The sequence below is a fragment of the Furipterus horrens genome, unplaced genomic scaffold (assembly GCF_987537825.1).
Source record: "Furipterus horrens unplaced genomic scaffold, mFurHor1.1.pri manual_scaffold_11, whole genome shotgun sequence".
Classification (NCBI taxonomy): domain Eukaryota; kingdom Metazoa; phylum Chordata; class Mammalia; order Chiroptera; family Furipteridae; genus Furipterus; species Furipterus horrens.
The window spans coordinates 92,606,669-92,634,282 of NW_028327181.1; the positions used below are offsets into that span (position 1 = coordinate 92,606,669).

General features: G+C 49.6%; 1 protein-coding gene across 2 annotated transcripts in view; it reads right to left on the reverse strand.

The window, feature by feature from the left end:
• Positions 1–1,880: 1,880 nt before the first annotated feature.
• Positions 1,881–27,614, reverse strand: part of FAM20A (FAM20A golgi associated secretory pathway pseudokinase) — a 33,957-nt gene continuing 8,223 nt past the window's right edge. Inside the window, exons 2-11 of one of the 2 annotated variants that reach the window (XM_090291037.1) lie at positions 16,538–16,722; positions 15,626–15,676; positions 14,159–14,237; positions 7,700–7,792; positions 6,858–6,973; positions 6,180–6,360; positions 5,006–5,115; positions 4,310–4,391; positions 3,747–3,806; positions 1,881–2,553 (exon numbers count right to left, since the gene is read on the reverse strand). In XM_090291037.1, coding sequence (XP_090147163.1) covers positions 2,289–2,553; positions 3,747–3,806; positions 4,310–4,391; positions 5,006–5,115; positions 6,180–6,360; positions 6,858–6,973; positions 7,700–7,792; positions 14,159–14,237; positions 15,626–15,676; positions 16,538–16,722 — 1,222 coding nt within the window. In that variant the 3' untranslated portion in view covers positions 1,881–2,288. Of the gene's footprint in view, positions 2,554–3,746; positions 3,807–4,309; positions 4,392–5,005; positions 5,141–6,179; positions 6,361–6,857; positions 6,974–7,699; positions 7,793–14,158; positions 14,238–15,625; positions 15,677–16,537; positions 16,723–27,614 lie in introns of both variants that reach the window. The other variant, XM_090291038.1, reaches the window with a different exon arrangement.

Below are 27,614 nucleotides of genomic sequence, written 5' to 3' on the forward strand. Positions count from 1 at the left end.
AAGGAGAGAGGCTTGTTCCCTGCTGGTTTTGACAAATGATAGTCTCAGTTTTGTTACTCATGAACACATGATGGAAGGTCTAAGGTAAGTGGATAGTTAGGTACCTAGGTGCTCCACGGGCTGTGATCAGATTCAGTCCTCTCAGTTTGTAAAGCCCGCCCCAGAGTGTATTCCTGGCCGTGGGAACACCCGCGGATTGTCGTGGATGCAGCTTTGGGGTGGAGCGTAGCTTCCCTTCCTGCGGCTCTGCAGTCAGCAGGGCCCAGCACTGTGCTGCTCTTGGAACATCTGCCCGGGCCTCTCTCCCCACTCTGTGTGAGGTTACCTGGTCCCTACCCCGGGAGTCACTGGCCCGAAACAGGCAAGCAGCTCATGAAGTGGGGAGCCCTGGGCTGCAGGAGTTACCACTGTAACGGAGGTCTCTGTGATTAAGGGTCCTCTATTCATGAGTTTGTTTTTTTTCCTTACATAACTTCAGCCCTGGCCGGGTAGCTCAGTTGGTTAGAGCGGCATCCCGATAACGCCAAGGCTGCGGGTTCGCTCTCAGGTCAGGGCACACACAAGAATCAGCTGAGGAATGCATACATAAGAGGGACAACAAATTGATGTTTTTTCCCTCTCTCCCATCCTCTGAATCTGTCAATAAAAATTTTTGTTTTAAGAAATATAACTTCATAAATCAGGCAAGATGCTGTTGGGTTTGTATTACGGTGGAAAGAACACGGTGGAATAGGTTTAAGTCACCGAGTTGTGTGGTTTTCATTAATCTCAGCATAATTTTTCTTGTGGGTGCTTCGGAAGCGGGGGATTCGATCTGTGTTCGGGAGGGTTGGAAACCTGTGTGTCCCATTCTCACATGTGGCTGGAGCTCAGTGAATGGCAGTGAGGGAGACGTAAGGTTTGGGGGCAGAGTGCTGTGGGGTGGCAGGGTGGGGACATTCCCGTGCTGTTGGTCCTATCGGGGCTGACTTCGGACACATGGCAGAAGTCTTGGATGCCTTCTCTCGTCCTTGACCTTGTACCCTCTGTAGCAACAGCTTCTTCTGCCCCTCTCACACTTGGACTGTATTTGAGCTGCTGCCCTTTATCTGTAAGTTGATCTGATGTAATCAGGAGTTTTTACTTGTTGACTCATCACTGTAAATATGAATACTTTCCTGGCATTTGTGATTTTAGTCGTGAATTATGGAATAAGAAACAGCCTCTTCTTTAAAGGTGCTTCAGATGTCAGCAAGTCAGTAGGGAGAAGGTGGAGGAGACGGGGAAACCTCCAATATACCCACTTCTGAGGGATATTTGCAAAGTAAATTGATTTAGTCCTCTTTGAGAAAGCAGTGGAGGAAAGGGCATCTAGCCAGGCCTCTCCCGGTGGTCCCTGCTGCTCTAGGGGGGCAAGTGGGGGGCAGTTCCTGGACCTTGGGGAAGATGGTGGTTAGTGAGCCGCAGGGGGCCCTGGCTTTCTCCTGCCTCAGTCCCGGCATGTGTACCTGCTGGGCCCAAGCCTGTGCTCTCCCTCCTTCAGGCCCACCCTTGTTCCCCTTCATCCAAGTCCTTCCTGTTAGTAGGTGCTAACCTTGACGTACCTGATGTTATTTCAGTTGATGTTTAGATAGTCTTCAGATTGAAACGTTCCTTTTCTGATATTCTGAGCAATATTGGAAATACCTCCTGTAATAACATTTCTTAGAAATTAGGTTAGAGGACCAGTCAGTAATGCTTACTGTCCTCAGATAGGGCCCCAGTGACTGAAACTTTTAAGGAGAAAGTGTGAGGTGTACTTTGAACCAATCTGAGAGTTTGTCGTTTCAGATTTCTTGGCTTGCAATGTGCCAGATGCTTGATCAGGAATTAACCCTTGTAGGTATAATAAGAATCCAGAGGATAGTTAGGCATCCACTGGATGCCCTTTTATTTTATTTGTAACAGTTAACATTCTTCTGGGAACAAGGTTTCCAGACCTTTCAAGCCTGACGTGTACCCAGATTTATCTGATTTCCCAGGGGGCCCAGGAGCTGGTCTGTGGCCTGGGTGAAGCCGTGCTCCCCGGGCAAGAGGGAGCCAAGGCCGTCCACTGGAGAAGCCGCGCGCCGAGAGGGAGGAAGGAAGGCCGGTGGAGCCCACTTTTGCTCCTTTAGAATCATCCCAGTGCCCTGCCCGCTTCCTGAGCTCACGTCCCAGGACCCCCAGCATCGCCTGGGGCGCCCGAGGACGCCCGAAGACGCAGCGGTCCGCACTCGAGGCCACGGCTGGCTCCAGCGGCAGTTCCTGCAGCTTGGCTCGTCCAGCCCCTAGCTTGTCGGGTTCACCTGGCCGTTGCCTGGGGCCGACTGTTCTGCCGGGCCGCTGGCTATGACACTGTGCTCTCCGTGGGCCTCGACGCAGCCCTGCACTGTCCTTAGGACGATGTGGAGCCTCCGGTCCAGGGCAAGGAGGTGGGGCTCCGCGAGGATGGGGCTGAGCTGGTCCTCCAGCAGTGACTCCCGCATCACATCACTGAGTCTGTACTCCGCCTGGGCCAGCAGCTGCAGGTGCAGAAGTGTTTTCTTCTTTATCCTGGGAGGACAGAGGCATAGGAACCACGTCAGTAAGCGTAAAGAACATCACAATCTGCACCAGCTGTCTCCACAACAAGCCGTTGTAGCTGATGCTCTGAGAGCCTCACCGTGAAGGACTTCTCAGGCACATTTTTAATGAAAACACGGTGAAAAGGAGCGACTGGAAGATGGCCCAACACCTGGCAGGCCTCCAGCTGCCTTTGGTCTGCGGGGCCATGTATTCTCTACTAGCTGGCCCGTACCCCCCGACGTTGCTAAGGGAGTCGGAAGTGACGGTGACTGTCCAAGGAGGGTGAAAGCTACAGGAGGTTTCCAGTAGTGAAATGATGACATTTGCCATCTCCAAAGCCCTACTGCTGGCCTCCAAGTTGTTCCCTGGCACCTTTATAATACTTACCGGTGTCAGATTCCCAAATGAGAGGGGGGTAGGACTGACTTTGACTTTAGGATTCTGATTTCTTCCCACATGGGAATCTGACTTGGACTCGGATGGCTAGGCAGCCTATCGCCCGACTTTTGTCATAATCAGCCAGCCCTCCTCCGGAGGGGACCAAGCAAGGGAGGCAGGAGGGAAGCACGTTTACATTAACCCAAGAGGCGGATGAAGAAAACGCAGGCTTCATTCAGCGTTCCAGCTGAAAATGAACGAGATGGTTTTGCCTAAGTGTGAGTCACATCTAATTAGCTCCAACTGTGGCTGAGCAGCTGGACAATTTCACAAGCCTGGGGAGGCCAGGGAGACAGATGTAGGTCACAGAGCCTCTCGAGAATTGGTAGCCAAAGGGGTTGGTACTTCCTTTCAACCTGACATGGGCTTCCGGGACTGGAATCAGAACTGTGTTAGACGGTGATCAAGTAGTACCATTCATGCGCTTACATGTGAGCACTGGGCGACGCAGAGGTCGGATGAGTCATCAAAGACAGGCTCTGTCAAAGGGGGTGATTATCTGAGTGGGCTGAAGATTCAAGTTAGTGATTGGGAGTTGTTTTTTTTTTTAAATCCTAACTCATCCCATGCTGAAAAGATGAAAGAATCTGAGCTGTCGTTGGGGAAAATTCTGTCGGTGGTAATTCCCGTCATTCTACCCACCCATGTCCTGGACCAATGAAAACTGATGATGAGCTTCAGAACTGGGTTGCAAGCAGGAGGAAGCGTCACACCTGCGACCTGCCCTTGAACTGGGAGCTCACCTGCAGCACTGGGAGAGTGGCAAGAGGATGGAGATCTCATCGTGGGAGTGTCGTCCAAACCTAGGGGAAGACACAGTCTTGGTGGGTGGCAGGCACCATCTCCCTCCTTAGTTTTTTTTTCTCTCTTCTCTCCCTCAGCCTTTTTTTTTTTTTTTTTTTTTTTTTTTGACGCACAGCTTGGGGTAAAATGTCAGGGATCCTGGCAGCTTGCCCCACAACCCCTGTCCTCCATCAGGTCACAGAATTCTCTGTCCAAAGATGCTAAAAGCAAGCATTCATCCACTTATTCACCAACAGCAGAGGGCCAGACACACAGGATTGGCCACGCGCCCGGCCCGCAGGAGGGAACCCTCCAGTAAAATACGATGGAGAACACGATTTCACTAGTGCTGTTGGGCTGAGGAGGAACAAGGGCTGCTTTACACAGTTCAAGAGAAAAAAGAGCCGAAACAAGTCGGGCAAGCGGACAGATGGTGACTGCAGCGCCCCTCCTCCTCGGGCTGCGGGTCCCCCTGAGCAGTGGCCAGGGGACGGCGGGGAGGGGCGGGCGCTGGGACACGTACCCCCTGGCGTTGTCAAGGTGAATAAGGAACCCATCTTCCCCAAATTTGGTGAACATCTCATAATGGTGACGGTCCATATTTCCTGTAAAGGAGGAAGGCGTTGCAGACGGGGCCCGTGGGCCAGGGGCCAGGTGCTCCCGACCTGTTTTCTCCAAGGCGTGGAGGCCTTTCGGCAGTTCGGACAAGAGTCTGAACCCAGGGCCACAAGCTGACGTTTCCTCGCCTGAGCTCCTCAACGGAGGCTCACAGCAAGCAGACGAGGTTACCTTCCCAAAGGGCGTGAGATCTGCGTGTGTGTGTGAGTGTGTGTGTGTGTGTGTGTGTGCGCGCGCGCGCTGGCCGCCGTCAGAACTTTTCCTGGTCTTCCCAGGTCCCCGAGGGACAGGAAGGTAGATGACCAGCCCCTTCCCGAGGCCCTCCCACCGCTCCCCATTCACTGGGCACCCTGTTCTTTTCCTCCCCGGTTTTCCCTCCCTCGGTCAAGGGCATCAGTGATGTCAAAGTGGAGGCCCAAAGCTGAGGCCGGCTTGGGCCTGGCTGCCTTATGTCCCTGCCTTCAGAGTGACGTCCCCTTTGCAGGAGGGGAGCGTGCTAAGTTCTGTCCTCTGAGGCCATGGGCGGTCACGGTCCGCGCTGTACCGTGCCCGAGGGCGGGGGGAATCCCACCCTGCCGGGAGCCCGGGGCGCGGGGCGTACCGATGAGGAAGTCGAAGATGGCCATGTCGATGACGTTGAGCAGCCGGCCGCTGCTGTTGTACGGGTAGACCTGCTTCACGGTGTCGCAGTAGAGAGGATTGACCTCCCACCTGAGGGGGAGAACCAGTCCTGGGGCTGGAAGAGCCAAGATGGCAAGGTGTTGGGGGCCCTCCTCACGCCTCTCCCTGTCCCCCCGGACCCCAGCCTCGCTAACCCTGCCCTCGGATTGCCGGCAGCAGCCGGGTACGTGCGCGCGGACCCTGGGCGAAGCCATGGGCGGCCGCAGAGTCCACGTGGTGAGTGTTTCCTGGGTCCTTTGAGGACGCGTTTCCTGAGGATCCGCTGTGCTGGGCGCCGCACTGATGGCTGGGACACCACGTACGAGAGGGGCCATGATGGCGCAGCGGGGATGAGCTGGCTCCTGTCCCTGGCCTGCTCCCTCTGCGGCTCCTCTCACCGAGCCTCTTGGGCCCTGCAGCTCTCCTGAGACATTCCTCGTCGCCCTACAAGCCGTCCTGTCTCTCACACACGCTCCTCTGCCTGGATTGCCACCCCGCACCCTGACAGTCACATCCCTTGTCATCAGACGGGCTCTTAGCCTTCTCAAGTCCCTTAGGATCTGTCCCGTCTGCCAGAACTTCTCTCTGGGTTACTTTTTGGGGTTGCCAATCCTAACGAACAGCATTATGAACCTGTTCACTCGTTAACTAGTAAGAACTGAGAACCTACTATATGCCAGGGGTGTGCTAGGCCCTGGGGATATAATGCTGGGGTCCTTGGCGTCACGGGCTTACTCAGGGGACCAGGTGCCTCCTTGTGGGCCCCTCGATGCTTCTGTGTATCACAGCGGGTGTTGCACTGTGTTTTCAGAATCCGGCTGTTTCTCTGAGCACTCAGCTAGACCATAGAGCTTCCTGAGGGGAAAGCCTGTGTCTCCTTTACGTATCCCCTAGCACCTAGTGTTGGGTACATAGTAGGCTCTTTATAATTGAGTAGATGAACTAGGAGAGACTACACACAGGCCAGTTGGTCCCAGGATCTATACGAGGTGAGGCAAAGGAAGACTGAGGTAGCTTTTGGGGTCCAAAAGCCAGGCTAGCCACAAGTCCTTGGTATGGGACTGTGGTCACTCAGGGACTAACGTGTGTGGCCACGTGGCCGGGGGCCAACTTACTCCTCTTTTCCCGCCAGCGTGTAGGAGCGGATCCAGGGGTTAGGCACAGACAGCCGGGGGGCCAGGTTGAGGGACGGCAGGAACGCGGAGAGGGAGCCCTCCAGCAGGTGGGGGTTGCCGCAGACAGCATATTCGGTCTTGCACATGTAGGGACACTTGGCGAAGAAGCACACGTTGCTGGCTGGAGGACGGGGCAGGGGAGAGGAGGAGTACGAGAAAGGCCTTGGATGCAGATCATCTTCCCGCACCAAGAAATCCCCTGGGAGGGAAGCGGACCCCTGAACTTTTCCAGGTGGCGAATGCTCTTCAGCTGAGCATCCTGAGCACCAATTTTCAAATGTCTCAGAGCAGAGAAAGTGTGGCACCCAGCCCCACTGCCTCCTATTCATATGATTAGTGGTCTTTATTTGCCCAGATAACATCTGATTCCAGGGAGGTCGCCATTGTCATTGGGTGCCCCGCCCAGGCTAGTTAGCATCTCATGTATGACCTTTCCTGTCCTCAGTTCCTCTTGTGTGAAGCTCAGGGAGACCAGAGTAGGAGTGCTGGATGGCAGCATATACCCATCCCAGTTATGGATATTGCCACTGGCAGGACAGACCACTGCTGAATGTAATGGCAGCCACGTTGGCCTACTGTGTTCTTAGACCCAGGAGATTGCTTTGGCCAGTACTCTACCTGGAGAGACAAAGAAAACACTCTGCAGGATTTCATTCTTGGTGACCTCTAGGATTTCCTTGGTGACATTGACTAGTCTCCCCGCTGTTGGTGGCACCCGTCGGAAGTCCAGAATCCTGAAAGAGAGGGAGCCCTGTTCAGATCTGAGGGATGGCCAGGGAGTTTGAGGGTTGCCTATTAGAAATGGACTGGCATTTCTGACCACACTCAGCTGTGGGAGTCTCTGTAGGGCTGAGTAGGTGATGCCCAGGGCAAACCTACCATCGAAAGGGGTGGGAGAAGGAGCAGAAGAGGAATCCTCATTCCATCAAGCCTTTTGGGCAAACCTTCCCCCGGCCAGGCTGTGTTCTAGGTTAGAGCTTCTCATATTTCAATGTGCGTATGAGTCACGCGGGACCTTGTTCAAATGCAGGCTCTGATTCAGTGGGTCTTGGGTGAGGCTGGAGAGCTTCCAGGTGGTGTCTGGCCTGCCAGTGTACAGACCACACCTTGCATGGCTATGACTGGGAAAATATGAGGAGCCAGGGAGTTTAGGAATGTGCTTTCACCTTTTAATATCACAACCTGAAGCCGCCTTGGCTAAATGGGAGTGGGTGGATTCTCCCCATTTTTAGATGTTGAAACTAGAGCCAAGGGCAATGTCATGTCCAAGATGGCAGCATGAGCCAATCCTTGGGGTTGCGTGGGGCGTGTTGGGGTTGAAGGCATCCTTGAGGTTCATGAAGGAAACAAAGAGCCAGAAGGAAGACATTCCGGGGAGGTCACACCTGCGCGTCTGCCCAGTGCCCCTTCTTGAGATTGGTCCTTGCAGTCAATGCCATCTCCATGGGGCCAGACCCTACCTGTCCAGGTGGAAAGCTGCAATCTCAGCATTGTGTCTCTGAAAGTCAATGAAATAGAAGAAGTCCACCGGCGTCTCCTCATCTCGCTGCTGTCTGAAAAAAAGGAAGGAATCATGCCCTGGGCGCAGACTTCAGCTGGGAGCCTGAGAAGACAGCCGATAAGCATGACCAGAAGGAAAGGAAAACGTGTTTTTATGCTTTTAATATATGCTAATATATGCACAGCTGATGGAATGACAAATCTAGCGCGGTCTGTGGCTCCCTGGGTTGGGAGACCTGCATGGGAGGAGGGGCCAAGCTTCCTGCAAGACACTGCCTGTTGGCACCCTCAACACCAAGGCTCCTGAAGCTTTGGTGACAGCAGCTGATTGTTTAAAAGACCCAGTAGTTGAGAGGCAAGAAATACAGACCTTCTTTCTGCAGATATAAACAGAGGAGGGGGAACTGACTAGCAAAACCAGAGCCGTAGAGACCCAGATGCCAAGGATTAGAGAGGTGGGGTGCGAGGCAGGACTTTACAAAAGGGAAAGTGCCCTGGAGATGCAATTTCCATGACTGAAGTTTGAAGGACACGAGAGTTCCGGGATGTAGGACGATAGGGCAGAGTAACTGAACTGTCTCCTCCCCTCCTAGACTCCTTGCTGCGTCACGAGGGTGGGCCAGCCAGAGGGCTGAGGGAGCAGGCTGACGTAGAGAACATGAATTTATATACATTTTTTGACTCAAATGGATTCCTGAAAAGCTTCAGCCTGCCTGAGCATGGTGAGCCAGCTGGGTGTGTCTGACCAGGAAGGTCCTTCCAGTCGTTAAGAACATCGCGGCTTCTGGCCTTGATGCTAATAAACATGGAGGACTGGTGACCTTTGGATAATTTTATAATCCACAGTTTGGGAATATACCACGGCTGCAAATGCATCTTAAATGTAAATGAACATAATGTCACAGAAAGCTGAAAATAAACAGCACCAGCCATGGAACAGCGAAGTGCATTCTCAAGTCTTGGAAACCACAGTGAGGGGCTGCCCCAAGTCGGGCTCCTATTTTGAAAAGTGTGGCCACCTGTCAAGTCCAGCCTGGGCCTGACCTGTTTCTCCTCATCAGCGTCACCGAATGTGTCCATCAGCAAGGACCAGCCATGCGTCCTAATCTCGTTTTTTTTTTAAGTTATATTTTATTGATTATACTATTACAGTTGTCCTGATTTTCCCTCTTTGCCCCCTCCACCCAGCAACCCCCACTCCCTCAGGCAATCCCCCCACCATTGTTCATGTCCGTGGGTCATGTGTATAAATTCTTTGGCCACTCCATTTCCTATGCTGTACTTTACATCCTCATGGCTATTCTGTAACTACCTATTCTTACTTCTTAATCCCCTCACCTCTTCCCCCATTCCTCCCTCTCCCATCTGGCAACCATCAAAATGCTCTCCATATCCATGATTCCATCTCTATTCTTCTTGTTTGCTTGGTTTGTTTTTTAGATTCAATTGTTGATAGATTTGTATTTTTTGCCATTTTGTTGTTCATAGTTTTGATCTTCCTTTTCTTAATAAATCTTTTTAACATTTCATATAATAATGGTTTGGTGATGGTGACTAGTTTTTTTCTCGTCTGGGAAGCTCTTTATCTGCCTTTTGATTCTAAATGACAGCTTTGGTGGGTAGAGCAATCTTGGCTGTAGGTCCCTGCTTTTCCTGACTTTGAATATTTCTTGTCAGTCCCTTCTAGCCTGCAAAGTTTCTTTTAAGAAATCAGCTGACAGTCTTATGGGACTTCCCCTGTAGGTAGTTAACTTCTTTTCTCCTTCTGCTTTTAAGATTCTCTTTATCTTTAACCTTTGGTATTTTACTTACGTGTCTTGGAGTGGGCCTGTTTGCGTCCATCTTGTTTGGGACTCTCTGTGCTTCTTGGACTTCCATGTCTATTACCTTCGCCAAATTGGGGAAGTTTTCTTTCATTTTTTCAAATAGACTTACAATTTCTTGCCTTTTCTCTTTCAGGCACCCCTATGATGCAAATGTTGGACCTCTTGAAGTTGTCTCAGAGGCTGCTTATACAATCCTCATTTTTTTGGACTCTTTTTTCTTCTGGTTCTGATTGTTTTTTGCTTCCTTATGTTTCATATCATTGATTTGATTCTCAGCTTCATCCACTCTGCTGTTGTTTTCCTGTAAATTGTTCTTTATTTCAATTTGTGTATCCTTTGTTTCTGACTGGATCTTTTTTATGCTGCTGAGGTCCTCATTAAGTTCCTTGAGCATCCTTATAACCACTGTTTTGAACTCTGCACCTGATAGGTTGCTTATCTCCATTTCACTTAGCTCTTTTTCTGGAGTTTTGATCCATTCTTCCATTTGGGCCATGTTTTTTGTCTCCTCATTTTGGCAGCCTCCCTGTGTTTGTTTCTGTGTATTAGGTAGAGCTGCTTTGACTCTGTGTCTTGGTAGTGTGGCCTAATGTAGTAGGTGTCCTGTAGGGTCCAGTGGCACAGCCTCCCCTATCAACTAAGCTGGGTACTTGAGGTACTTAGCTTCATGTGGGCTGAGTACATTGTCCTCTTGTAGTTGAGTCTTGGTTTCTGTTGGCAGATCGATGGGAGGGATTTACCAGGCCAGTCAGCTGCAAGGGCTGGTTGTGACCACTTCCCACCAACCTCCGCTTTCCGTGGAGGATCAGCTGTGCAGGGGCAGTCAGGTGGTGCTCCAACATGGTCTGTAGCTGTCCATTGGATGCGCTGGCCCTGGGGTTTCCTGGGTGGTGCAGGCCAAGGTCAGCCCCCACCTGTGTTTTACCCAGGGCCACCCTGCATGAACTATAAAGCAATCTGAGATGGCTGCTCATTGTGCTGGGCTTGGAGATTCCCAGGCAAAGCCAAGCTGTGAATCTAAGCTGACTGCTGCTAGTGCTGGGCCTGGGGCTCACTGAGGCCAGCTGTTGCTTGTTTGAGAGGATTTAGGAAGTTGTAAAGCGTGAGCCAAGACCAGCCATTCATCTGGAAAAGCAGCTTGGGTGGGGCCTATAAGTTGGGTGGGGTGGAGTCTCTTTGGATCTCCAAGTGGGTCAAACAGTGTTAGCCATGTTGATGGAGCTCAGATATGGCACCAGCCTTCCAGCCCTGTGCAGAGAGGGTTTAGAAAAGGGACAATGGCCTCTGCTTGCCTTGATGCCAGACACTTCAGTTCCTCCCCATATACCACTGGTGCCTTTCAAGCTGCTACCCTGGTGCTGGAGCTCAGAGGGAGTGAGCCTGAGTAGGTGAGTCAGTGTGTGGGTTCTTTTAGAGGAACTGCTTGGGGCTCCAGCAGTTTCTTCCACCGACTCAATCTCCGTTGGTTTTTGCAGCCAGAAGTTGTGGGGACTTCTCTTCCTGGCACTGGGACCCAGCTGGGGGCCTAATGTGGGGCTGGGACTCCTTGCTCCTGAGATATCCCTCCTGAATTTTTATCTGCCATGCATGGGTAAACGACCAGCCCGTTCTGTGTCTGCGCCCCTCCTCCCAGCCTCAACGGCTGTGGTTTCTCTAATTCTGTAGTTGTCAGATTCCATTCATCTTGATTTCTGATGGTTCTGAGTGATGGTTGTTCTATATTTTAGTTGTAATTTTGATGTGGTTGTGTGAAGAGGCAAGCCATGTCTGCCTACGCTGCCTTCTTGACTGGAAGTCCCTAACCTGTTAATTCCTGAATTCTGTCCATAGAATATACAATCTCTGATGCCCTTTAGAATGTTCTAAAACATCTTTTCCTCATTTTTGTATGGCATATGATAGAAGTGATTTTAAATTTGAAAGTCATTTTAATTTGATATCAGTGCCTCTCAAAGCACTTTCGCATGGTACATATGTTGCATCTATTACCTTAAAATATAATCTTTAATATGCTTGTGATTTATATTATTCAAAGATAAATGTCCACTTTCCCTTTTTAATAAGGGACAGATGCTCTTTACTTAAATTACAGAACAAAATGCATACCTTTTCAAGAAATACATTTTAAAACAATGCTGTGTTTTGCCTTGATGTAAATTTTCAAAAAATGGAGATTAAGCTTTGTGTTATGGCATAAGAATAGCAAAAATGCTTTTACAACCTAAGGTCAGAAACATTTGTCTTCTATTCAGGAAGGAAACCGATTAATTGTACAGTCCATGTATTGTGTTTGTAACTGACGAGGCAAAGAAGAGATTCTGGGGCTGGTACTTGCTTTCTGGCAAACAGGACACAGCGGGCGGGCGTAGTTTTCCCTCCTCGAAGTGAAAGGGCAGTTTATCACTATGGAAGCCACCGGCTTTAAAAATTAGAGCTTAGAGAACGCAGCTGGTGAATCTGATGACGTGTGATGATTTTGAAGACTTGTTATTTTTATGCTTCTCTTTGACATTTCATGTTTTTTTAAAATAATCTTTTTCAATTACAGTTGACATACAATAGTCTCTTAGTTTCTGGTGTACAACATAGTGATTCATGTTATCATGTTTCTACATCCCTGTCCTATGCCTCCTCTCTCTTAAGTGATGCTCTCTTGAGTATACATGTGCACGGCGAGCCATAATTTAAAACTCCGTGAGGGCCTGAACACGACGTGGCCCCTGTGTGCGGCTGAGTGGCATGCCAGAGTCGCGCGCCCTCTGTGGACCCTCCGCCGTGGGGGCTCACTGCTGCGGCTCTCTTTGAAAAGGAGCAGTTTGCTTGTTTGTTTGTTTAGTACTTTATCTGCCTGGATATAAGATGATGAGATCCCTTCCCCAAACCCGTCCCACAGAAAAGGAATCTTTCTATATTCATATCCTTGCATAGCCTCTCAAATGTTGGGGCCCCCTCTGAATGTATTATGTTTGGGACAAATTCATTAACCTGAGTTGACTTCAGTCTGCGCTGGTTTTCTTACCTGACAAAACCAGATGGGTGGTGTTGATGGGGGGTAGAATTCAACACTCATTTCACGTTGATTCTAAACTCAACTCTAGTGACAATGATGACCAATGTCAAACATTTTGACAAGGGAAATATGAGACTGGGAAGGAAGCAACATTTATAAATCTATATTGTTTTGTATAATGAGATTTAAAAACATCAGTACATTAATCAGACATTCGATCGTTTCATGTACACCTCTGAGAAGTTATATATTTAAATTGCTCACATAATTAAGTTTTTGGATTTTCACCTAGGAAACGTGGGGAACTAACTTATATGGTAGTGGTTCTCAAGGTTATCTGGGCCTTGGGGTCACAGAGGGAGCCCCCAGAATCATCCCATGGGACTCTGAGGGTGGGACTCAGGCATCAGGATTTTCCAAGGCTCCCCAAGCGATCCCCATGAACAGCTGATCGACTGCAAACTTCCCCTTAAGGGCACTTTAGCCAAAGCAGTGCAGGGACTAGAACTAAGATTCTGTACTTGGTGCTCATTTCACGAGGTCCCGCCCCCAGGCCCATCTACTGAGCCATTCCACGGGCCTCTCAATGGACTGAACATTTGGAACTTCTGGATGACAGGGCATTCTGGGGGACAGCATGACTTGGGTGATGGGAACCCTTGTGGGGCCATTTTCTCTTGTGCATGTCACCTTCAGGAGAAACATACACTTCAGCAGTCCCCAATCTGTGGGCTGCAGATCCTTTGGGGGCCAGGAGTCCACACATATACCAAATTCTGTCTGTTGTCTCTAGACTGAATGAATACATAATATCTCACCCACATACATCAAAATATTAAGACATGTATTTGGTGTTGTTATAAACAAAGTAGAAATTAATTAAAAAGTATAATTGACTTCACCATAGCCTTTTTCATTGCCTAGTTTTTCAACCAAAACAAGTATAGTCATCCCTCTCTATATCGTGGTTCACTTATTGCAGCCTCACTGTATCGCAGTATTTTAAAAAATATTATATTTATTTATCACGGATTTTTTGCTATATCGTGGGATTTTGCGGTACTGTAGAGTAAATACTAAAATAAAATGTAAGGTTCCTACTTTGTGGATTTTCACCTGCCGCGGGGGGTCTAGGACGTAACACCCGTGATAAGTGAGGGATCGCTGTATTACTATGTAGAGATCTGTAAACACTGCAAGGGTCCTGGAAAGAAGTGGGTGTCTATCATTGATAGTGGGAGAGTCCAGCTGGCCGAGTTTGATCCCCGGCTGTATGTCTGCAGTTGGGAGGTTGGGGCGAGCTGGCTTCTCCAAGCCTCAGTATCATCACCTGTAAAGTGGACACATTCACAGTCCCTGGCCCATAAGGTTACTGAATCCAAAGACACAATCATGTGAAGTGTGTAGCATAGATATGAGCAAAGACCTGATAAGGACTAGCTTTTACTATTTTTAAGTATTATCACCAAAGACAGTTAAAGGCATCTCTCAAAAAAGAGTTACAGATGGCTGGCTTGAAGATGTTTGACCCCTTTGCCGGGGCTGCCAAGGCTGGGTGTGTGGTAAGGAAGGTAGTCACTTACCTCATGGGTTTGAACATGGCCTTCCCGAAGTCTGAGAACCTCAGAACCAGCTTGAGGTGGACCCCACTGGGTTTCACAACTGTCAGGGAGACAAGGGTGAGTTAACCACGCTCCTGGGACAAAGTTCAGGGCCTTGACCCTTTGTTCGTTCAATAAACCCAAACTATTTCTTCTCTTTTTTTCTAAAGACTAGAATTTGCTTTTCGAAGCCCGCAGGGCAAATTCCATCGCATTGGGTTATGGAGAGTGTGCCCAGGACCTCAAGACAGTACCTTTCCTGCTGCTGTGGGAAAAGGGCCAACACTATAGGTTCTGCCCAGACAGGCGCTCACAGAAAACTCCAAAGAAGGTTTCCTCGAGAACTGCCTTCTTCTCCTTTGTGCTTCATTGGCACGTTATAGATTCTAAGTATGCTACCTGCCCTCCTGCATGGTTAGACTAGCTTCTCTACGTATCTTCCTGGTCCTGTGCACCTGGGCGGGGACAGGGCTGGCAGCACAAGGCACCTAAGATGCCCTCACACCACCCTGACCAGTGAGTTGCCTCCTGACCTGTCATGTCCTGGGCACCTCACTGAGCTCGCGAGGGTTGCGACAATGTCTCACTCACCTCTGTGTTCTATAAAATGGCAAGTGGCAGGTGATAAAGAAAAGGGAAGTTCCAGGGACTACAAACCTCCGTCTTTCAAACCTTTAACATGTCACGACACACAGAAAAATGTCTGATGTGTATTCGGTCCACCGAGGTAAAGGGATGAGGCTGCTCGTGGCTGGCGGTGACTGGTCTGGGAGCTTCGATGCCCAGGCCTGGCCTGGCCACCCTGAGGGCTGTGTGGTGCCCAGGCACGGTTGTACCCCATGCGTGACACCCTGGGAGGGGACTGTGCTACATCTCACGCCTGCCTCTTTGGTTCTATTGATCATTGACCCCAGTGAGGGGGTCTCAGCCTCAGCTGGGTTAGGATCACTAGAACAGTTTAGAAATGCGGGTGCCCAGGCCTCATCCTTTGCAGCTGAACAGAAGCCTGGGGTAGAGGCCAGGCCTCTGCACTTCGTACAGCTCCCCAGCTCTCTCGGAGTTGAGAATCACTCACTGTCCTGTACAAGTGCTTCTTGAATCTGAAAATGCACCCCACTCCCTTGAGGATTTTGTTAAAATCCCGATTCTGAGTCAGAAAATCAGAGGGAGGCTGAGAGTCTGCGTTTCTAACAAGCTCCTCAATGGAGCGAGGGTGCTGGTGCCCAGATCACGCGCTGACCAGCAGGAGCTTTTCTGTTTGGGGTGCGCAGGGAGAAATGCTGACTTCTCAGAGATTAGGCAGAGAGGGCCACGCCCTTCAACTCCCAGCCAGGCCCCCCACGGAGCGGCCGGAGGGCCCTTCATGTTGCCGCTGGGTCGGTCAGGGGGTTGGGTCTCGCACAGCTGTGACAGTGGAGGACAGGGTGGAGGCAGGGCCACGTCACTTACTCTGGGTGCAGTCACAAGCCCCAAGCAAGGCTTTCTCGTCCTGGCTGTAATCTGTGCAGGAGACGGGCAACAAGAACTTTCAGCTGTGTCTAGCGGAGCCAACAACATGGGGCCCTGGACTCTCCCCAGACACTAGAGGGGACACTGTGAGGCAGCTGGGGGCCCCCTTCCCTGCTCGTTCAGTAGGGGACCTCCAGGGGCCCCAGCGGGCTGCGGGCTCTCGCCTCGCTCCCTCCCAGGCCCCAGGCTCGCTAGCCCTTCAGTGGACACTCCCTGGCTGGGAAACCAATGCTGGTTTTGTCTCTGCTAATAACCAGCTCTGTCACTTAGGCCGTCACAGTGCTTAACAGCACAGACCGGGAGAGGCAGCAGGCCTGTGTTTGAATCCCAGCTCCACCACCGGCCCTTGCCAAGTTGTTCAACCTCTGAGTCTCCGTTTTCCCATCAGTAAAGTGGCAATGATAATGTGAATGCCCTGAGGTCACTGTGTAAGAGGGAGTTGCCCAGTTGAAAAAAAGCCCTCGCTAGATGCTGGTGCTCACCTTACTATGTGTGGACAGAGCAGCTCCTTATGGGGCTGCGATAAGATTATGGTTGTAAGAGCTCTTTCAAAGGGAAGTGGCCAATGTCTACAGATTCTTCCTTCCTTCCTTCCTTCCTTCCTTCCTTCCTTCCTTCCTTTCTTCCTTCCTTCCTTCCTTCTTTTCTTGCTTCCTTCCTTCCTTCCTTCCCTCCCTCCCTCCCTCACTCCCTTTCTTTCTTTTCTTTCTTTCTTTCTTTCTTTCTTTCTTTCTTTCTTTCTTCTTTCTTTCTTTCATCTTTTTTCTGTCTATCAAGAGTCACAGTCAACCCTTTACTATTTCACCCCAGAACCTCTCGGGGGACAGTCCTGTGTGGTCCTGGGGACCTCACCTGCACTGATGGTGGGAAGGTGGCTCATGTCCCGGAGGAGTCTGCTGACGACAGGACTGGACCGGGCGTACAGCCCATGACGGTTGATTCCCAGGTGAAACTGGACCCAGCTGGCCTCGGGTCGGAACTGCAGCGGGGGGTCCAGGGAAGTGAGGTTCAGCTGCTCTCTGTATATCTTGTGTCGCCTGAAAAAGCGGGAGAGGTTTCTTATTTTTTTGATTGGAGGAACAAGAATGCAAAGACCTGCTGAAATACCTGTCTGGACTCTCCTCTCATTCAACAAGAGCATCAAGCACCTTCCGTGGGGGGTGGGGGTGGGGGTGGGGTGGCAAGACATCCCCATGGTCCCTCCTTGCCTTCAGAGAGCATACAGTCCAGTGAGCAAAGCGGGCTAAGAACGAACCCACGCCATACACAACACACAGACACCTAATACAAACGGTGACAGAGCCTGTGAAGGAAAAGGGCAGCCGGATACAAGTGAAATTAGGGACCTCATATAACCTGGGACCTCAGGAAGTGACCCTGAGCGTCTTCGTGCACTTTCCCATCAAAAAGTCAGAGTTTTATTTCCCAATATTCTCTGACCTAAGGAGTCGGGAGGTAGGGGAGCGACGGTAACTGGCGAGGATGAGAAGACTAGAAGGTGTGGATCCTTACGCAGGGAAGCCAAGGCAGACTAATTAACACGTTGTACAGGAAAGGCAGAATTAATTGCCCACTTACCGCTGGTCCTGCCCAGGGGCCGTTTCTGCCAGGGTTAAAAGAGGAGAGTAAAAAGCAACGTGGCTGCCACTGAGTGGCGTAGAGTCTAGTTTGGGAGACAAGGTCTGTGTTTATGACGTGATCAGAGCAACATATAAGGCTGCTGGACACATGGTTGGGATGAAAGCCCCTTAACGTGTCTGAGATAGGAGAGGGGATTTTATGACGAAGCAGTCAGAGGAAGACTGCGGGGGAAGAAGGCGGACTTCAGCTGGATTCAGCGGGGAGTGTCGGGATGGAAGAGGAGATGCGGAGGGCGCGTTTGCGATAGGGACAATCTGAGCAGTAGGAGAGGCAGGCAAGGGACGGGTGTATCTGGGGATGGGAGAGCAAGTCTGAATAAATAAATGAATGGTTGCGTAAAAGATGGAAGCCTTCGGCCTGGAAGGAAGGCAAACTGGCCTGGTGTCATCCGGCTAGGAAAAGCTGATTATGGGGCCAGGGTTTGGGTTTTCCTGTGCATCCACATTTCTCAAACTGTGGTACCACACCCGGAGGTCTGTGACGGAGTGAGTAACAAAGCAAACGTGGCCGATAGACGTGGCACGTTCAATGTTCTTACTGGTCAATAGTTTTTAAAATTACCTTTATATTAAAGTAAATATAGACATGTTGTGGGGGAGAAAGTGAACTACACAATCACTTTTTTAAAGATAAAACCCCAATTCTCAAAGAAAATTTCACTTGGTCACCTCAGGCGCGCTACCTCCAAGAATCCCGACCCTACGGAGTGGAGGGCGTTTTCACTCTGCACTGCCCCTAGTGGAGGAGCTTGGGAAGTGCTGAATACCAACGGACGTGGCGTTCACGTCCAAGTGCAACTGAGCTGTCAATCACCCCACCGCCCACCCACTTCTCAGCCTGGTGTGTGAATAAAGTAACAGAGGATGACTGCCCTTTTTGGGGACGGTTTCCTGTTCTGGGTGAAAGCCAGTTGTCTTGAGGAAGAGGCACAGTTTTACACACTGACGTGAAAGAATGTCCATTTGGCAGCTCTTTGGCTTGGGCTTCTCAGTACCTGCGCCAGGACCTTGGTAGCCGCTGGCCTTGTCTACTTTGGGGGACTTTCACCTCCTATCCTATCAATCACATTAAAATCCACCCTACAATCAATATTTTTGCTATACTTTTTGCAAGTTTCCTTTTATCACTTTGAATTCTGTTCTGAATAAGGTCTCCAGTAATACAAGGGTGTCAGCAATGACTCATTGTTTTGTAAACATTTAATTATATATTAAATTCATTTTGATATCGGTGTTTCCTTTCCATTTTTGAGCCAATACCTTTTTTGTTGTTGTTCAGGTCTGAGAGCATTTTAAAAGCCGAGATTTGTCTTCCAAGATAGCGAGGCTCCTCTGTGGCCTCCTACTTGAGGTGGGGGGAGGTTTGAATAATTGACATAATTATTTAAAGTGACACATTTGAAAATGCTTCAGACCTAGGGCTTTATGAAAATCAAGGGGAAAGGCAAATGGTTGACTAGGTCAGTAGGCCTCCTGCCAGATTTAAAAAAAACATTATATTAACATTTATTTTTATTTGAAAAAATAGTCAGGCCAGACTCTAGTTCCCAAGCCTACTTTGAGGCTAAAGCTCTGCGATTGCTGAACTCTCTGGGGAGTCTGATGGAAAGATTGCAAAGTCCTGAGCTAAGTTAGTCACCCTGAACTAGAACAGCACAGAAAATCAGGAGAAAGAGGAACAATTATTCTGGGGCAGTGGGGCGGGAGGGGTGGAGTTTCCTTAAGTGGAGCTGATAGCCCGTGGATTCCACCCATGACAGCAGTTGGGATTACAGCACCCAAATAAAAAAACACATGTGGCAAATCAGGTGTCACTTCTGGATAAGGACAGTGCCCTGTACGTGGTCCGTGTCACTGTGTGGTGAGGACGCATGGTTCTCTCGTTTGCTCTTCTGCCTGGGGAGAGGGTGCAAGGGTGTGATCTGTCTCACACTTGCCCTGGTTTGGAGAGATGGTGTCGCCTCCCACTGTTCATGGCCCCCACGCCATGGGGGTAATGGAGCCTGGCCATCTCATCTGCTCCTTGGGTTCCATTCAAGACCCTACAATGTGTTCTCTGTGCCACAATTATTAGAAACTTTTTCATCAACAAACAAAACCACTTCCTAATCCCATGTAAGTCAACATGATCGATGCCTTTCTCGATAATCGCCATTGTCACTCAGTGCCTACTTAAACCCTGGTTTCATTCCAGACGAATTAGTTTATTTATTTAGTTTGTTTATCTTCTAGATAACCCCACTAATTTTCTTAGGCTGTTTCTAAGTCTTTAGTCCATGTGACACCGGGCTTCTCCTACAGAACTTCTGCAAAGCCCCTCTCAAATGCCCCCGTCTCTAGCGGGAACATTTTACTGACTCACCCAAATAACGAATGAACAGCACAAAAGCAAAACACGAGGCCTGTTGCGGGTGACAGCGATGACAATGACCGAGTACTACCCCTGCTGCAATGAGGTGAGTGGGATGCAGACATGAAGAAGCACTGTGAAGTTGAGCAAGAACTAATCAGAAGTGAAGCAGTAGAAAAGGACACAGACTTTTGTGTCACTAAGGCCTGGTCCTGCCTCTTCCCAGAATGACCTTGAGGCTTGGGCCAGGTGCCATTGCCGTACACACACGATCTCAACCACTGTACCAGGTACATATTCTCGTGCCCAGTTTGCAGATGAGAAGACCGAGGACAGGACATGGCCTTCAAAAAAGTACTTTAACCCCTCTAAGCCTCAGTTTACCTATTGTGGAAAATGGGGATAGTTGACAGCTGCCTCATTGTAGTGTAGAATTTAAGTGTGGTAACATCCAAATGCAGAGTAGGTGTCTAATAATGGCTGCTCTCTTTATTACTAGTGTTTATGAAGACCAGAGACCAGGTGGAGGATAGGTTTTCAGTGGGTAACCAGAAGCAACCAGCTTTTCAAGCCAGAGCAAATCCCCTTGGAACATCCCAGAAGCAAGGGCACAATGCCTGTCATGCTGTTGCATTAGACACCACCACTGTCATGCCTTGGCATGTCTGCAAGGTCCAGGATCATCCAAGGGACCTGGAATCCTGCTGTAGCTTGTCTGCGGTCTCTCCACGCACAAACTCAGCAGGAACCATCCTTTGAATGTTCAGGCAGGTCTGGCCTTGGGGGCGTCTGCTGGCACGGGGAGGGGTGGGAAGTTTGGAGTTAGGCACTTCAGCTGCTCCTGGTGGGCTAAGTGGGGGCCTGGGTCTTGTTCCTGGGACATGGGGGGCTGAGAGCATGTGGAGGGGGACACCCTGTACCCCAGTCCCTTCTGGGATCCCAAGGGCAGAGCCCCTGGGGTGCAGTATTAATTAGCCAAGCAAGGAAGGGGGGCAGCTGTGACTCAGAGGGTTCAGGGAGGACCGCACCCCATGCTCCTGGTCACTGGAACTCATAAGGCTGGTCTGAAAGCACTCTGTTATAAAGAAAATTTAAAAAGCATTATAGTGAATTGCTTTTGAATGAAATCTGTGCATCTGTCTGATCCATCTGTCTGTTTCAATATTCTTTCTCTTGACATTTGTTTCAGAAGGAATATTTCTCAGAGTTGTTTTTATCACGGTGGTGATGAGTTTGGAAAAATCCTTTGTAATGTCTTATTTCTTCTGAGACCAAGGAGGTTCTGTAGGGCGTGGTGCTTAGACAATCTGGTGCCCATTTTAAAGAAACAAAGACCAAAACTGAATGCTACGTTAGGCACGAGAATGACTATTTCAAATGAGAAAAGGCGTCAACAAATTACTAGTGTTTGATGACTTAGATCCTCTCTTCTGAGATTTCATACTTTCGTGGAAATACGACTTGATGGTGACCTGCCTACCCTCCCCCCGACTCCCGCTAGCCTCCCTCCCCACCCTACAGCTCTGCACCCATAGGGGAAGGGAGGGACCCTGGGCTGAAGCTTTATCAGTTTCATGGAAAATATGCCTGTGAATCGTGCAATTCACAATCTGGAAATACCTACTGAGTCCCGCCTATGTCACTTTCAGGCCTGTTATCTTAGGGGAGTCAGGGGCTTTAGCTAATGGGCCTTCTTCGTCCTCCTAGCCAGTGCCCGAGGATGAGTAACAGCACTGAGTGGACGTGACTGAGGCCAGTGAAGACACAGGCTTTGGGAAATGCTTTTTCTGGTCACCATTCGGAGGGACTAGATCTCGGAGACCGAGCACTGAGGTCCTGCTGGTGGCAGGCACTCACTACAGACCAGCTCCCTCCGCCAATGCACCTTTGTCAGACTGGCTGACTCACCGTCAGAATCCTGTGGCTCCTCGTGAACAGGCCACAGAGCGCTGACGATGTCTCCCTGCCACTCCATCCCAGGGGCTCAAGGCGCCTGCCTCCCCTGCCGCCCCTTTCTGTTCCTCTGCCTCCTCATCCGTATTTATATGGGTGCCCTGGAGGCCAAGGGCAGTCCACGGCAGCGAGGCAGCGTTAGGGAGCCAGAGCTGAGCCACCTGGCAGGCCCCACGGTGAGTTCCCTAACTGCTCTCCACTTTCCTAGACGGAAATAAATCCCCCCTCTGGCTCCTCACATTCAGCTTTGGGCCGAGTCCCCCCTATGACTTCCCAGGCCCCATTCCCCCGTCCTCACCCCAGGGAGAGGGACCTATCAGCCCATAAATGCAACCAGGAGGCTCAATCCAGGCAGGGAGAGCATCACCACAGACAGCGATCAGACACTTGGAGGGAATCACAGAAGATGTTAGCTACACGGAGTTGGGGACTTGGGGATAAAGTGACCCAAAATGTGTTCCTTTTTTTCATGGTCTTGGCAAAGTGGCTGGACTCGCCCTTTGCAGACCTGGTTGGTTCTGGATGACCTAACAGAACGAGCTGGATGCCTATCGCAAGCTGCAGGGGACATCCCAAGAGCTGGGACCATGACCTCAGTAAGACACGTGCTTCTCTATCTTTAAGAAAAACTTCCAGATCAATCGCTGAAGATGGGAGTGGACTGGACACCCTGGAGGAGAAGGCCAGAATGCCCTCCGGTCTAAGGGATCCCTCCCGTCAAGGCAGGGGATTGGCACACACCTTCTAGTTGGGCCAAGTTTCCCAGGTTTTATTCCTGGGCGCAGAGCTAAGCACCAAAAGTGACTACCAAGCATCACCGGTCGCACGCATTTAAGTCTGGGAAGAGCTGCAAACTGCAGACCCTCTTGGAGAGTCACAGTTACGTGATGGTAATAAAGCCTCTGAGAAGTCCCACAGCCAGGCCTCCTGCTCAGAGGGCATTTGTACACCTTCCTTTCCATAGCAGCTGTCGGCACACCCTAAATTCTGCGTTGCACACAATACTTTTGGGACACACTGAACATTAACACTGAACGGAGAAGCCCCTCAGCCTAGCCCTGGTGTGATGATCCAGAGAGCTTGGGCCCCACAGCTGCAGACGATTTTATTTTCCCACAGGACAACCACCTCCCTAGTGTGGGCCAGAGGTTCTCCATGCCGGCGCGGCTGTGCCCCTCCGGGGTCACAATATCTGGAGACATTTTTGCGTCACAGTCAGTGGGGGGAGGGCTCAGAGATGCCGCTAAACATCCTCCAATACACAGGAGAGCCGAGCGCAACAGAAAACGATCTGGCCCCAAACGTCAGTAGTGCTGAGGTTGAGAAACCCTGGGCTGGAGCCATAGACTCCGGAGCAAATAAAGAACCGAATCCTCTGAGGCTGACCTGGCAATGGCGCTGGTGGATTCTGGACTCTGCAATTTAATGGCTTCTATAGACAGCATAAAAGCCCTCCTTGGGGCCTCCTCAGCGCTTCCTGTGTCCTCAGCACAGCAAACACTGTAAAGGCTGTTTAACCGTTTAAAAAAACAAATGTGAGTCACCCTCATTCCTTGTCAGACCAACTTCACGAGCATATTGATAAAATACAAACACATGTGTTAATTGCACAGGATGTGCTATTGATCCCCTTAAATGTCATAATTGTGGTTCTTTTCATCCTCCAACTGTGAGCCCTGAAATAAACAAATGTTTCACGCATGCACATACACACATACCAGACACACACATTACACGCGCACACACCACACATACATACAAACACTCTGTTAGCAAATGACATTGATGAATGTGTGTCCTCTTTCTCTTATACCATTTTCCTGAGCGCAGAAAACAGCAGGACTCCAAGTGGATCAAGAAAGAGGAGGCGCTTGAAGAATCCACACCCCGGGGTCCGCTGATAATCAAGGGGTTACCAGAATATCTGCATGTTTAAGAGGGTTTGAACTTTGCCTCACTGCCTGTCACACAGGAGATCTGAGTGTAGAGGGTTCTGAGTGCATGGAGTTGCAACCGGGGGTTAGGCGAGGGGCACCCATTTTCATAGTTCAGAGCCCATTTCCTGGTGGCCTACCCACAGATTAAATTCGTTCAAGTCCTTGGCCTGTGAATTCGTGCTAATTTGCATGGTATGATTTTTCCGTCTGATTTACAAACTAAACAATTGCAGATCTTGGCCTGTTTTTCTCTTCGTTGTGAGCAGTCAGCCCTGGGGCAGGATGATTTATTGAGATATAATGGGTTTTTGTTCTTGTGGAATTTCACGTACCCCTGTTCTCAAAAGGCAGCAGGTGTTTGTGTCTTGCTGTCTCAGAGGGTGTTTATGATCCCAGACCAAGCAGATGTTTAGTAAGGGTACTCTGCTCCTTCTCTGGCTGTGTTTTGTTTTGTTTTATTTCTGGAAAGCCAAGGAATATGCTAGGCAGGGGTATGACAGACAGGATGTGCCTAGAGAAGCACAGACTTTGGGGAAGCATGCAGAAACTGAGGTTAGGGGAGGAGAGCTGGTTTGGGGCCACGTGTCTGTCCTGGAGGTGAGCCAGGGTGGTAGGTAACGGCTGTGTGCTGTGCACCCTAAGGACAACCGCCCGACTCTGGGGGGTCTGGGGGAAAGAGCTCCAGTGATGCCCGAGATTGAATTTCCATTCTGCCTCACAGAAAAGGGGCGTAAGTGCCATTTGGTTTAATTTTAGAAAAAGAAATCAATGTTATATTTCGTTCACATTTGAGTTTGTGAAGTCAGGTCCTGCTAGAGTAAAAATTTAATCCTGAAATCTCAGTGGCTTAACACAACCAAGGCTTCTTCTCTCTTATTCACGTGACCTGTCAAACGAAGGTCAGTGGGGATTGTGCTGAGTGACTGAGGGACCCAGCTTGATGGACGCACCAGCGTCCTTATTGTGTGGCCTTCACAGTCATCGGGGCGAGAAAAGGAAGATACTGGTTAGAGACTGGCTTTTAAATGCTTTGGCCAGGGCGTGATGCAGGTCACTTCAATACATACTATAAGCTAGAGCTACTTACGTGGCCCCAGGCAGCAGCAGCCGGCTGGGACCCATAGAGGGACACGTGGAATTTGGTGCCTCTGCCACAGCCTTGTGGACGTGTCTTCTTATTTAATGGGATTAATAACTTGCATTTGTGTAAAGCTCATTACAGACGTATTTTGGGGATCTTTTCCATGTGTTATCTTACTGGAGTCCCCACATGCCCTGCAAATAGATCACCCCTTGGACCCGCAGGGGAGGAAATGAAGGTCCACACATGGCAGAGGGGGCAGCATAATAAGTGAAAAGGAGGAGCTAACAGTCAGAGTCTCCGACCTGGCTCTCTTCTGCTTTTCCATAGAGGCCACGGAGAAAGCGACGCTTTGTCAGAGATTTATTTAGACCACTGATGGAACCTGCTTAAAGACCAGGGCGGTGGTGCAATGGCTATACCAGGAGGTTAGTGAGGTTCTGCCAAATGGGCTGATGTCCCAACACAAGCTCATTTCCCTTCTGGTTGAAATACAATCACTTCCTCCTCTCGGAATTCCTTTCATGCCATGTTGCAACAGACCACTTGTGTTCACTCTGGGCTAACTGAGTCCCAACCGCATCCTGTCCTCAGTCACTGCTCTGGCTTAGTGGTTGAGTAAGATCTATCCAGAGAGTGACATGTGGATCCGGATTTGGACCATTATGGGAGGAATGCAAAGAGAGAGACGAAGAGCCAGTTTTTTACCTTTGACCTCAAAGATCATCTCCAAATGGAGGGGGACCTTAAAGTCGATCCATAAACAGAAGAAAAAGAGAATAGATGAAGAGCGAAAACACTTGGCCCTAGCAGGGGACTGAGGTGTCTTCTCTGGGAGTTAGGAGGCCGAGGAGGCTTGATGAGGGGGCCAGAGGCCTCTGGAGGCAGGAAGGACCACACTGGGAGGAGGGAGATCATTTCCGAGGTGGTTTTGCCTCTCTATTAGTCTGCTCAGGCTGCCATAATGAAGGACCACAGACTGAGTGGCTTAAACAACAGGTATTTGTTTCTCACCATTCAGGAGCCTATAAGGCCATGATCAAGGTGTTGGCAGGTTTGAAGCCTCTCTCCTTGGCGTGCAGATGGCTGCCTTCTCACTCTGTCCTCAGACGGCATACAATCCCTGGTGTCTCTCTTATGAAGACACCGCTCTTATGCACTCATTTAATCTTAATTACCTTGCTAAAAATCCTGTCTCCAAATATAGTTACAATCTGAGGTGTACTGTGGGTTAGGATTTCAACGCATGAATTTTGTGGGAACACAATTCAGTCCATAACAGCTTTGTTCGATCTGTGAAGGGTTATATTAGATTTCTTTCTCATTGACATATAGGAAGGGCTCTTACCACGAAGAGCTGCCTGCCCACTGCCCAACAACTCAGCAGCATAAGGAACTTCCCTGGGCCTTTGCTTGGTAGAATAGTACTAAGTTGTGTAGACCACCTCCTCTTCAATGGCCATAATACCGGAAACTTCCCAGATGGCCTTTGATCTGTTCTGGCCAATGATGTGGTTCTGACTAGGACCTGAAGGGGCTGTGTACACTCCCACGCTCTCAGTAACCTGCTGCCGCCATGTGAACATGACTGATTAGCCAACTGGGGGATGAGAGACCATGTGGACCTGAGGTCATCGTCTCAGTCAAGGTCTTGGACATGGGACTCTGTGGGAGGGACTATATCCCACATCAGCAGAGCTCAGGCAGCAGCTGACCACAGATGCTTGTGTGAGCCCAGCAGAGACCAGAAGAACCACTCAGCTGAGCCCAGCCCAAATTGCTGGCCTGCAGAATCATGAGCTAAGTAAATGGTTCTTGTTTTCAGTCACTAAGTTTTGAAGTGATTTGTTAAGCAGCAAATGTAAACAGTACTCAGGGCCTAAAAGATGTTCTCTTGTGCTCAAGGGGCCAGAAGCATTGATAAAGCCATGGGAGTGGGGAGCAGATAGAGAGTATGTACCACACCCTCATTGGTGATAATGGCTGGGTGTTGGGGGGCAACAGGAGAAGGAGGTTTGCGTTATGGGCACATGATGTTTACTCTATTTCTGTATATTCCAAATCAGTGGTTTTCTTTTTTTCTAGAAGTGAAACCTTTTCAAAAGAAACCTTACACAGAATCCCCAATGTATAAAATAGGTAAAATCTGTAACTTATTGCTATAAATCTAATTTAGATGGTCAAATATGTAAAGTTATTTTAAAAACTTAACCAGTAAGAACAAGAGGGATAATAGGATTAGGAACTCAAGTATTCAAAATCAGGGGTCAGGGAAGACAAGTCTTGCTTCTGTACCCAAGTAATTTCAGCACATTATTTTGGTAGCAGAGTATACCAAATCCTGAGGAGCACACATCAGTAGTTGGGGCTGGAATGGTTTTTCACAGCCCACCTTGTCATCTCAGGATACTCCTCAACTAAACAGAGGCAGGAAGAGAAGCCATCGGTCCACACATGTTACATGTGGCAGGTTCAATGTGCTACCATGTGCACAGCACAATCCAGTGCTAGTTTTCCCATTAAAATTAGGATGAAAATTTAACCAGCCGTTTGCACAACCCACGAAGTGCCTCCCAGAATCCTGTAAGTCCATGAAGCACACTTGGAAAATGTCCCGTATTTTCACTCTGACAGACATTCTGGTTGAAGACGGGCTAAGCCTGAAAAACAGAGTTTCAGGAGGTCTCAGGGACTTCAGACTCACCCTCTTAATTTCAAAAGGAGAAACACAGTCCTGAAGGAAAGTGCTATCCTCAGGATTCAAACGCAGGCATCTTGGCTCTAAGAGGAATATCATTTCAGGAGAAAGAGACACGAGGCCATGGTTGTGCGGGTTTTATATCAACTTCCCACAAGGAGAGTAAGGTTGATTTAAGAGAAAGCCCTACAAAGATTCTTATCCTCTTGGGGATACGAATCTTTATTGTTGGTTTATAAAAAAATCTGCACATTAGGAATTTGTTATGAA